The 12034-nt window shown below is 41.8% G+C and overlaps 1 protein-coding gene across 1 annotated transcript in view; it reads right to left on the reverse strand.

Moving 5' to 3' along the window:
* The window catches only part of EIF5B (eukaryotic translation initiation factor 5B), a 72492-nt gene that overhangs the window by 23704 nt on the left and 36754 nt on the right, over nucleotides 1-12034 (reverse strand). The window contains exons 11-13 of the mRNA XM_077814598.1: nucleotides 11128-11235; nucleotides 7288-7398; nucleotides 698-765 (exon numbers count right to left, since the gene is read on the reverse strand). Of these exons, the coding sequence (XP_077670724.1) occupies nucleotides 698-765; nucleotides 7288-7398; nucleotides 11128-11235 (287 nt within the window). The remainder of the gene's footprint in view (nucleotides 1-697; nucleotides 766-7287; nucleotides 7399-11127; nucleotides 11236-12034) is intronic.

Raw genomic sequence — 12034 nt, forward strand, 5'->3', positions numbered from 1 at the left:
AGGAAGTTTGTTATGAAGATGCTGAATTTGTCATCATCTACAGGAATGGGCTGCGTCGGTATTAGAGTACAGCTAAAAGGTGTCTTATAACCTGTCATTTCATTGCCTGTAAGGGTGTTGTTGGAGAATGTCACATTTAACCAACCGTAATTCCTTTTATGTTAAGTTTTCATTAGGATCCTGAATTAATAAGTAAAATGTATGAGACTTTTAAGAAAGTTAGCTTTCATAATCTCCAATTTCCAGACTCATTTAGGCTCTATAACAAGCCAAAATTTAGGTCATTGACTACTTATCTAGAGACTAAGATGGGAAAAGACTTTTCCCTAAGCACTTAAGTTTCATTTCACAGATAAGCACTGTTTTCTCCCAGTTAAGTTTTTATATTCACTATCCAAAGTGAAAGATTGCCTTTACATGCTCTTCTAGATATAACAGTTTGACCACGGATGGGAAAATTATATACACTTTTCATCCACAAGTGATGAGCTAGATACAAAATGCAAATGTAAATCAAGCATATCCCTTGTCAGATACAAAAATGATTTTTTTTTTTAGAAGTGTAAAGATATACAGTAAATAGCAGATTCATCCTAAATTCTATAACTCAGTTAAGTACCTATGCCTATATTAACAGTTAAGTCTTACGATCAGTTATTAACAAGACCCTTCACATCACAACAATAAAAAAAGTTACCTGAAAGACTCATGTCCTGGAGTATCAATTATCAGCATTCCTGGAATTTTTATGTTCTCTCTGTCAAACTAACATTTTCAAATATTAGCCATCTTGAGAAAATTATGTAAGAAAATAAACTTAATTTAGAGCCTCAGCAGTAGTCATAAATTTCAAATATCCAACTAAGTATTTTAGGAAGGACCAACACCCTTACCCTAACAACAGCTCTTAAGAATGCCATCACGTCACAATAAAAGCAAAGCCAGTTAGGTAAGGGATGCTCAAAATGACGACATCATATAAGGAGGGGTTACTTGCCTTGTACAGTAACTAGAGGTCTTTGAGATGTGTCCTATTCTGTGTGCCTACGTCAGCATGCGTGTGCACAGTGCACTCTTACCAGAGATTTTGTCAGCAGTGTTGGCAGGTCCATGCCTGTGCCCTAGATAGCCTCATGCTCTGGTACAAGGGTATATGGTGGGCAGAGCGGGGCAGATCTGCTGCCACTAAAGTTCCTTCTGAACCACAAAAGCCCAGCAAGAAGACTATGGCAGAAAGGAAGGAGGGTAGCTAATGGAGTGCCCATAGGGACACACATCTCAAAGAACTCCAGTCACTCTACAAGGTAAGTAACCTTCCCTTCTTCAAGTAGAGTCCCTATGGATGCTCCACTTCAGGAGATTCCCGAACAGTACCTCAGTTACAGAGGAAGGTACCAAGGAGGCATATCCAGTACAGACGATAAAACAGCACCACCAAAAGGTGTACTAGCACTGGAAGCAAGCATAAAAGCGCAGTGCTGGGAAAATTTGTGCAGCAAAGACCAGGTGGCTGCTCTGCCGATGTCTGAGACAGGTATATTTTCAGTAGGGTCACAGAGGTAGATTGAGCCCTGGTGGAATGGGCAATCAACCTAGAAGAGGGACAAGTCCTTGCAGTTCTATAACAGGTTAAGATGCATCTTGAAACCCATTTGGACAGTCTTTGGGTAGAGATTGGGGCCCTTTCATTCATTCCACAACAGATATAAAAAGCCTAGGAGAAGTCCTAAAGGACTTAATTCTGTCAAGGTAAAAGGTGACAGCCCTTCTTACATCCAGTCTATGGAGGCTCGTTTCATCTCTTGAAGAGCGACGCTTGGGCTAAAACACTGGTAGAATCTCCTGATTAAATGTGGAATTCTGAAAGAACATTAGACAAGAAGTGACGATGTTAACATAGTGTCACTTTATCATGACAAATCATCATGTACAGTGGGTCAGCCATCAGGGTTCCTACCCTTCTGGCTCAAATGAATATGAGGAACAAGGTCTCGAGGGACAAATGGAGGAGGGAACAGTGCCCCATGTGTTCAAATGGAGGCTAAGTTGAGGTCCTACGGTGAAGCTGGCTCCTTGACAGGAGGGAAAAGATTGAACAGGCCTATAATAAACCTGGTGGTGGAAGGGTGAGTGAAGACTGAAAACCCCTCGATGAGGGACAATGAAAATCAGCGATGGCAGCTTGGTGAACCTCAATTAAACTCGGCAACAATTCCTGTGGTTTTTAAATTTAACAGGCAATCAAGAATGCGTGCCAGGCAGGACACGAAAGTAGGTATACAAAGTGGCTGTACCAAGCTAGGAAGTGTTTCCACTTCCGCAAGTTTTCCTTGTTGAGGGTTTTAAGCTATTAAGCAGTACTGTTTGTTATCACTGAGGAGCGGTCTTGTTCTATACCAGAGAGCCATTTAGCAGGCTGTTCTTGAGGTGAAGTGCCAAGAGGTTGGAGAGGGTGATGGATCTTGACCCCTCAGTGAGAAGATCTGCTGCTACCAGAAGAGGGAGAAGCAGCTGTCAAGACATGCACACATGCTCTGGTAACCCACACCTCTCTCTGCCACAGCAGTGCTATGAGGATGGCTACTAATTTCTCCTGTTTCAATTTGTTTAGGACCTTGAGCAGTAATGGCCTTGAGGGATAAGTGTATAGCAACATTCGAGGCCAAGGGATGACTAGAGCATCTCCTGTTGATTTGCGGCTCTGCCCTCCTCTTGAACAGAATCATCTACACTTTGTATTGGATGGTGTCGCAGAGATAGCCATCTCCAGATCAATCAAGGTAAAACATATCCTTCAGAATATGTTGCTGTTCAGCTCCCACTCAGGACGGAGATGGAAGTGCCAGCAGAGGGAGTCCGCCACTGCATTCTGCAGTCCTGGTAGATAAACTGCTGATATCTATTTGTGGTTGATATACAGCAATTATATTCTGATGGGGCAGCCCCTGATGTGGGTCAGGAAGTGCTGGCAAGCATAACAGACCACTCTGAGCTTGATAAGATGAAGGATCACTTCCTTCAGAGTTCATTTGTCCTGAGCTGTGAAGTTCTGAAAGTGCACATCAATGGGAGGCATCTGTAGTGATGATCCTCATGGGATGACGATGCAAGAACATAAAGTCCCATACACACCTTTTGTGGACCTTCCACCAATTTAGAGAATCGAGGACCCTTCGAGGTACGGACACCCATTTGGACAGACTGTGCATGGTGTAGACCAGGGACAGGCAAACTTTTTGGCCTGAGGGCCACATCGGGTTTCCAAAATTCTATGGAGGGCCGGTTAGGGGAGGCTGTGTCCCCGCAACAGCCATGTGTGACCCAGCCCCCGCCTCCTATCTGACCCTCCTGCTTCTTGCCCCCTGATGGATCCCCTGGGACTCCTGCCCCATCCAACCCCCCCCACCATTCCTGACTGTCCTCCCCGGGACCCCTGCCCCATCCAACCCCCCTGTTCCCCGTCCTCTGACCTCCCCGACCCCGACCCCACCTTTGAACTCCCCTGTCTTCTATCCAACCCCCCCGCTCCCTTACGGCACTGCCTGGAGCGCTGATGGCTGGCGGCACTACAGCCACGCTGCCCAGAGCAACAGGTCAGGCTGCAGCTCTGCAACTGTGCTGCCTGGCTGCCCAGAGCATTGCGCCGGCAGCAGGGCATGCTGAGGCTGCGGGGAAGGGGGGAGGGAGGGGCCAGGAGATACAGCCTCCTGGGCCAGGAGCTCAGGGGCCGGGCAGGAGGGTCCCGCAGACTGGATGTGGCCCGCAGGCTGTAGTTTGCCCACCTCTGCTGTAGCCCATTCTCAATCAGGTTCAAAGACACCAGGAGTGTAGTCCTGCTAAGAGTGCCACAAACGTACAGACTGCCATATGGCTCAGGAGTTGGAGGAAAGCCCTTGCTGTGGTTTGTGGGCTCTGTTGTATTTAATCCAGCGTTGTGTTTAAACTGAATTGTTTGGTAACGCCAATTAAAGGAGTAAACTGTTGTATATACACTGACCCCTGACAGGGGCAATTGACCTCTAGTATCTCAACTGTCCAGTGGAGTGCTGGACAGTGCAGAACACACATTTTGGCAGGGGGGGGGGGGCGGGGAGGGAGGAGAGTGGGACTGGGAGTGTGTTGCGGTCACCCAGCAAGTGGCAAGCAAAGCTAGTGGAAGCCAGAGTGTTGACTAGAGCATGCTGGCAGCTAAACAGACATTCACCTTGTTACTAGCATGCTGTTTGGCTGTTGGTGAGGAGCCCAAGTTGGGAGTTACAGCAGCAAAGCATTATGAGGCACACAAGGTTACAGAGCAGGTGGTGACAACCCCAGAATCTGACAGAAGCATAATAGTCTTGTCCAGGAGGGACAAAGGTGATGCTGCTTCTTCTCCTGATGGCTCCTGTTCATCTGATTCCTCCTACAGAACAGGATCCTAGGACAGCAGTTGTTGCTTTTGACGTCTCCTCTTACATGATGGGACCCTGTAGAGCTGGTCGCTATAAAGGACCAATAAGCACATTGAAGAGGGATATAAGGGAAGGGGACAGGATCCCAGGCTTGTTCTTGCCAGGTTTGCTGGGTGTATGTCCAGCAGGGAGTATCTTCATCAGGCTGCACTGCAATGAGGAAGGCTGAAATGGGAAAACAGAAGGGCTTGTAGAGACACCTCATAATCAGATGAGTTGTCATGTACCAAGTCCATTGGAGGGGCAAGTGGTGCTGGTACCGGCAGTCGAGTGGGTCTAATGGGAGACCAGAGGGGATCTAACAACTACACAGGAACTGGAGGTTGAATCTGCTTGGTAGTAAGATGGTACCAGAGAATGTGTCAATCAGAAATGCCTCTCAGAAACCACAACGGGTTTGTGTGGAATCAGACTGCATTGATCCCTGATGGTAGGTCAAATCAGCACAAGAGAAGGTCTCTTGATACCCTTGAACAACGGTGACTCAGGTTCTTCCAGGATCCAAAGATCCTTGTGGAAAAAGGAGTCTGGACAGTACTGGGTACTCCAGAGAAAGACCTCAAGCATTAGTACATTGGGCGATACTGGAGATGGTACTGAAGTACAATCTGTGTGCTCTTCTCTGCTGGCTAGGGAAGGTGGTACCAATGACATTTTTGGCTTAACCTTAGAGTCACTGTGCTTCAGAAGCACTGGGTGCAGTGCTGACTTCAGTGCCACTGCAGTTTAACAGACAGCTTCTCGGTACATGGCATGGTTCTCTCGATGATGAATCAGGGGTCAGTGGTACCCTTGTCAGGACACAAGGTCTCCCAAGATCCAGACCGAAAGGGTAACTTTCCCCTTCTCTTATCCTATTCCTCAGAACAGGGTCTCTTTTAACAGTCTGCATGCTTCTTATGGATCCCTCGGGTCTTTGCTTACCACAGCAGCAGTGATTCAGCTGCAGGGGCTCTATGAGCAACTGAATCCAATTTACAGAGAGGTGACTTCAACCCCCTAGGTCTCAGGGAACACTCCATTAACAGGAGTTTTACCTTGTCCCTCAGTTTTTCAGATGTAATTTTAAGTGGATTTTATATGGGGGGGCGGGGTGTGTGTGTGAAGGGAGAGCTCAAGTGTCCATCACTGTTGGGGAAAAAGACCTGTGACAGGTCTGACAGGGTTGGAAGCCAAGGATTTTGGGCATAATCCCTTACTTGAAGCTTTGGTTTAAGGTCTGAGTTTTAAAGGCCCAGAGCAGAACAAAACAAAACAAAAAAAAAAAAAAAAGAGAAAGGGTAACCCCCACTCCCCAAAAAGCACAAAATGTGCTAAGTAACAGAAAAAGAAATACAAGATCTAAAATAATAAGAAAAAATAAGCAAAAGAGGTGGCAAACCACGCAGCTAGCTAAGGGATGCTGATGTTCCATCTAGAGCAGTGGTTCTTAACCTGGGGTGCACACGTCTATGAGACATGCCAGATTTTTTTAGAAGGTAAATCATCGAAAACACAAATTAAGCACAGGCACGTAAGTACAACTACTTTGTTTCATCAAACCTATGTATTTAACATTATACATTTAACGATTACTGTAATATACAAACAAAAATATATCTAGGTTTAAAGAACTGACCTACTTCAATCATTTTTGAGAAGGGGTGCGAGAACATACTTTGAGAACCAAAGGGGCGCAGGCTGTAGTAAAGGTTAAGAACCACTGATCTAGAGCCACAGGTGGCTGAGAAGGAACTGAAATTGTGGTAGGTCTGCCCTTCCCCCCACATATGCTCATATCAGAAAATGAGGATGTCTCGGGCACAGACAAAGACTCTGCTGATGAAAACTCCAATCTTGAAGTGGAACACCCATAAGGACACAATCTGAAGGAAAACTAAACTTTCAGAAACTATATTTGATGTAGCAAATCTTCCAGCTTTTTAGAAACCAGGATATTGCTTTGACAAGATATATGAAGTTAGGATTTCTACTGCATTAAACCCAGCTAAAGGGAACAAACTGACAGCTTTTGCCATCTCAACCATCTTGTACTTTCTACGTCAGAGAAACAAAGTTCCAGTAGATTGTTTAAATGCTTTCAAGAATAGTTTTGTATAAAACAACTTTTCTAAAAGTGATTTAATTTGCTGTTGGAGATTTCAAGAACAGTTCTCTTGCAACTTATGCTTGTTCTTCGTACTGGACAAAATGTACTAGGAGTGCATTTTTTAATATTAAAAAACAGGCAGTTGAGTGGTTTTCTAGATAAAAATCAAACTGCAATATTTCATTTACAGGGAAAACTAATGTCCCTTGGAAAGTGACCTTCAATGGCAACACCAGTTTTTTAATATTGTGGATTTAAAAGTAAAGCTTGTTGCCCATTGTTAAACTTACCTTGTGAGTACATGCACTGAAATTAAACAGAAACCATTTTAAAGCTCATTGAAGAAATGTAATAAAAATAGGGGTATATTTTAACTTCCAAGAGTATTCCCAATTTCTACCCAAATATCAGATTTTTGTCAACATAGTCAACATATAATGCATAAATGCACTTTCTAGAACGGAGAAGAGACAGTAGGAGGAGGAGGTTTTTCTTTTTTTTTTAAAGATGGTAATTATAAATTGTCTGGCAATGCTGTTACTCTAATTTCTGAATTAAAGTATCTCTTTAAAAAATAGTGAGAAGAATAAATTCAACCCAAATAACCAATATGTCAACTAGGTTTTTACATACACAAAAGCAGAAACAATTCTTAGAAAATATCCCACCACAACATCTAGTAAGTAAGCAGATCGCTTTATGAACTTTTGGACCTCAATCTAAGGTCTTTAAAGTGCTGTTACTTACATTTTTCACCATCTTAGCTTGTTCATTAATGGCTTCTAGAGGAACGTTAGTTGCTCCAATCTGCTGAGTGATACCACCTGCTTCACCATCTTGTACATGAGTATGACGGAGCTATAAAACCAAAGCAATAAAGGGAGTACTGAATACACAGGGAAAACAATGGAAATGGGAACCTGCTTACAGAAGGGAATTTAAAATCGTATCCTGGAAGTGTCATTAATTATTTCCTTTGGGGGGGGGGGGGAGAGAGAATGTGTTTAAACTATGTCTATTTAAGAGTAACAGCTGTGTTAGTCTGTATTCGCAGAAAGAAAAGGAGTACTTGTGGCACCTTAGAGACTAACCAATTTATTTGAGCATAAGAAAGCTTATGCTCAAATAAATTGGTTAGTCTCTAAGGTGCCACAAGTACTCCTTTTCTTTTTATGTCTATTTAGGAAGTTGTAACACGTGTAAGAACATAAGGATGGCCACACTGAGTCAGACAAATGGTCCATCTAGTCCAGTATCTTGAATTCCGACAGTGGCCAGTGCCAGAGGAAGTGCTTCAGAGGAAATTAACAAAATAGGAAATCATCAAGTGATCCATCCCGTCATCCACTCCGAGCTTCTGGCAGTCAGAGGTTTAGGAAGACCCAAACCATGGGGTTGCATCTCTGACCATCTTGGCTAATAGCCATTGATGGACCTATCCTCCATGAACTTCTCATTCTTTTTTGAACCCAGTAATGCTTTTGGCCTTCACAAACAAGTTCCACGTACTGACTGTGAAGTACTTCCGTATGTTTGTTTTAAACCTGATGCCTATTAATTTAATCTGATGACCCCTGGCTCTTATGTGATATGAAGAGGCAAATAATTCCTTATTCACTTTTTCCACACCATTCGTGTTTTTATAGACTCTCTCTTTTCTAAACTGAGCAGTCCCAGTCTTTTTAATCTCTCCTCATGTGGAAGATGTTCCATACCCTTAATTCTTTTTGTTGCCCTTCTCTGTACCTTTTCCAATTCTAATATATCTTTTTTGAAATGGGGCTACCACAACCGCACACAGTACTGAAGGTGTGGTGGTACCATGGATTTATATAGGGGCATGATTATATTCTGTTTTATTACCTATCCCTTTCCTAATAGTTCCTAACATTGTTTGCTTTTTTTAATGCCACTGCACATTGAGCAGATGTTTTCAGACAACTATTCATGATTACCCCAAAAATCTCTTTCTTGAGTGGTAACAGCTAATTTAGAAAACATTTAGCATGAATAGCTGGGATTATTTTTTCCAATGTGCATTGCGTTACACTTATCATCATTGAATTTCGTTTGCCATTTTCCTTTCCAATCACCCAGTTTTGTGAGATCCTTTGTAACTCTTCAAAATCTGCTTTGGAGTTAACTATCTGAGTAATTTTGCATCTCATCTGCAAATTTTGCCACCTCACTATTTACCCCCTTTTCCAGATCATCTATGAACACACTGAACAGCACAGGTCGCAGTCCAGATCCTTGGAGGACCTGCAATTTACATCTCTCCGTTGTGAAAAATGATCACTTATTTCTACTCGTTTCCTGTCTTTTAACAAGTTACTGATCCATGACAGGATCTTCCCTCTTAGCCCAGGACTGCTTATTTTGCTTAAGAGCCTTTGGTGAGGGACCTTTTCAAAGGCTCTCTGGAAGTCCAAGTACACTATATCCACTGGATCACCCTTGTCCACCCCCTTACAGATTTCTAATAAGATTGGTGAGGCATGATTCCCCTTTACAAAAGCTGTGTTGACTCTTCCCCAACATATTGTGTTCATCTGTGTGTCTGAGAATTCTGTTCTTCACTATAGTTTCAACCAATTTGCCTGGTACTGAAGTTAGGCTTACTGGCCTGCAATTGCCAGGATCACCTCTGGAGCCTTTAAAAAAAAACAAAACAACCAACATTACATTAGCTACGATCCAAGAAATCTGGTACAGAGGCTGATTAAAGCAATAGGTTATATATCACAGTTCTGCAGTTTCCTATGTGAGATCCTTCAGAACTTTTGGGTGAATACCATCTGGATTCTGATGACTTAATACTGTTTATCAATTTGTTATTCTAAAACCTATTGGACACCTCAATCTGGGACAATGCCTCAGACTTGTGACAAAAAGAATGGCTCACGTGTGGGAATCTCCCTCACATCCTCTACAGTGAAGCCCAATGCAAAGAATTCATTTAACTTCTCTGCAACAGCTTTGTCTTCTCTGAATACACCTTTAGCACCTTGATCATCTAGTGGCCCTACTGGTGTTCGGCAGGGTTCCTACTTCTGATCTACTTCATAAATTGCTGCTAGTCTTTGTGTCTTTTGCTAGTTGCTCTTCAAATTTTCTTGCCCTGCCTAATTATATTTTCACACTTTACTTGCCAAAGTTTATGCTCCTTTATTTTCTACACTAGGATTCGACTTTAAATTTTTAAAGGATGCCTTTTTGCTGCTGTTATTTAGCCATAGTGGCATTTTTTGGGTTCTCACACTCTTTTTTATTATTTTATTTGGGGTATATATTTAGTTTGAGCCTTGATTGTGGTGTTTTTAAAAATTGACAGGTTTCAGAGTAACAGCCGTGTTAGTCTGTCTTTGCAAAAAGAAAAGGAGTACTTGTGGCACTTTAGAGACTAAATAAATTGGTTAGTCTCTAAGGTGCCACAAGTACTCCTTTTCTTTTTTTAAAAATTGTTTTCTGTACAGCTTGCATGCATTTCACTCTTGTGACTGTTCATTTCCATTTAACTAGCTTCCTTGTTTTTGTGAAGTGCCCCTTTTTGAAGTTAAATGCTACTGTGGTGGGTTTCTTTGACATTTCCCCCCTGCAAGGATGTCAAAGTAATTACATTATGATCACTATTACTGAGTGGTTCAGATATATACACTCTTGGATCAGAGCCTAACCATGTAATGATTATTGTATAGTCTCTGAAATTTACAACAGTAACCTTTTGTTTAGAGGAACATTATACAGTAATATAATCCTGGGCCCTCTAATAGGGCGTTGCCATATTATAGAATGAGTATATTTACAATAATCATGACAAGTCATTTCTTGTGATTTTATTGAACGGAGTGGAATCTCTGATTACACATTTAACAAACCAGGCATGTCCATCAAATGCGAATATTAAAAAAAATTCGACAAGTGTGGTGGATTTTTTTTTGCAGGTGAAAGTTTTACTGGGTACATTAATTTTTCCATAACCACCAACCTCCCTCCCGAGTTGGACTACTTTTATTTTTCCAGCAGAAGGCTATCAGAAGTCTAGCTGCTAACTAGCAGACAGATTAATTCTTCATTTCGTTGTGTGTGATCATTTCTGCTAGGAAGCCCCAGCAGAATTCCGAAAGGATCATCTGACAATAAATATCAAATAATTTGTAATATTTGGTTAGGAATTGCAGCATCCCAGTGCTCTAATGACTGACCATAAAAGCATAAAATCTCCTCTTCACCACAATTTTTCCAACATTTATCTCTATTCATTCTCTCTATTTTTTAACCTGACTGGTATAAAATACCACTGAAACATCATCTTAACTAAGTTTTCCCTTTATTGCACTCTATATCGAGGTTGCTGGTACTCTTCCAGAGCAAACCCCATTCCTCTGGGGTAATCTGTCTATCCAGGTCCCTTTCTCAGCGTGTCATATATGAACTTTTTTGGTTAGGAAAGTTATCTTGCATTGTATTTTTATAAGCATTATAGGATTACAATAAGTTATTTCAAGCAGTAGTAGTTACATTACACTATGACAAATCAGCTATTACAGAAACTTGATAATGAAGATCCATCCCACTGCATCTTACCTTATCTAGAATTTTGGTCTTTCCTGTGTCTACGTGCCCAAGTACACAGATAACCGGTGCTCTTAGCTTTTCAGTGTTTACATTTTTGTTATTTTCAATACGCCGTTTCTAATAGGAGAATAAGACACGTTCAAAAGTAGAGATTAACATTTAAAGTATTACAAAAAGCAAGTGGAGAATTACCTAATGTTGCCAGCAGCACCTTAAGGGAAAAGCTGGCTGGGGTTTTGCACTCCCTCTCCAAGGTTTACTAAATACAACACTTCCATGACCATTCAATTTCCAGGGAGGGTTGGGGGGTATGCAGATTATATGGACAGAAATTTTTCTAGTCCAAGTACAAATTTCATGGTATGCATCTGGATTCAATACATGTTGGGCTCGGTTGTTTATCTCCAAGCAGAACATTTGAGGTCCTGAGATTTGCAATAAGGTTAGCTCGTCCTTTTGCCCAGCTTTTTGGTGCAGTTTAAAGATCAGAATTAAAGGTTAGCATCTTGGGAATCCAGGTCTAATTAAATTGACTGAGCTGTCTCAGTTAGATGGCTTTCATCAGATTGGTAACACTCTCAGTTCGCAATTTAAAAAGCAACAGTTTCAAGTAAGAATAACTAGTATGATAACTTATTTCATCTGCTAAAGTATAGGTTTGTTGGAGATGTATAGCAAAAGGTGTGCTTTGGGACAGGTAATAAGGCTTGTAGGTTGTTTTACTATGCATACATTTCAAAATTTCCTTACCTGTTGAAACCAATTCCTAGGCATGCATTAATGAAAGTTAGAGTTTCTAAATGTGCAATATGCCGAAGAAGGGGAAAGAGCCAATGCGAAATGTCAGTAATTGGAAAAAAAAAAAAAAAAAAACCCAAACAAACTAATAGCGTAGAAATGCTTCATTAAAATTCTA

Source organism: Eretmochelys imbricata, chromosome 1 (genome assembly GCF_965152235.1).
Source record: "Eretmochelys imbricata isolate rEreImb1 chromosome 1, rEreImb1.hap1, whole genome shotgun sequence".
Classification (NCBI taxonomy): domain Eukaryota; kingdom Metazoa; phylum Chordata; order Testudines; family Cheloniidae; genus Eretmochelys; species Eretmochelys imbricata.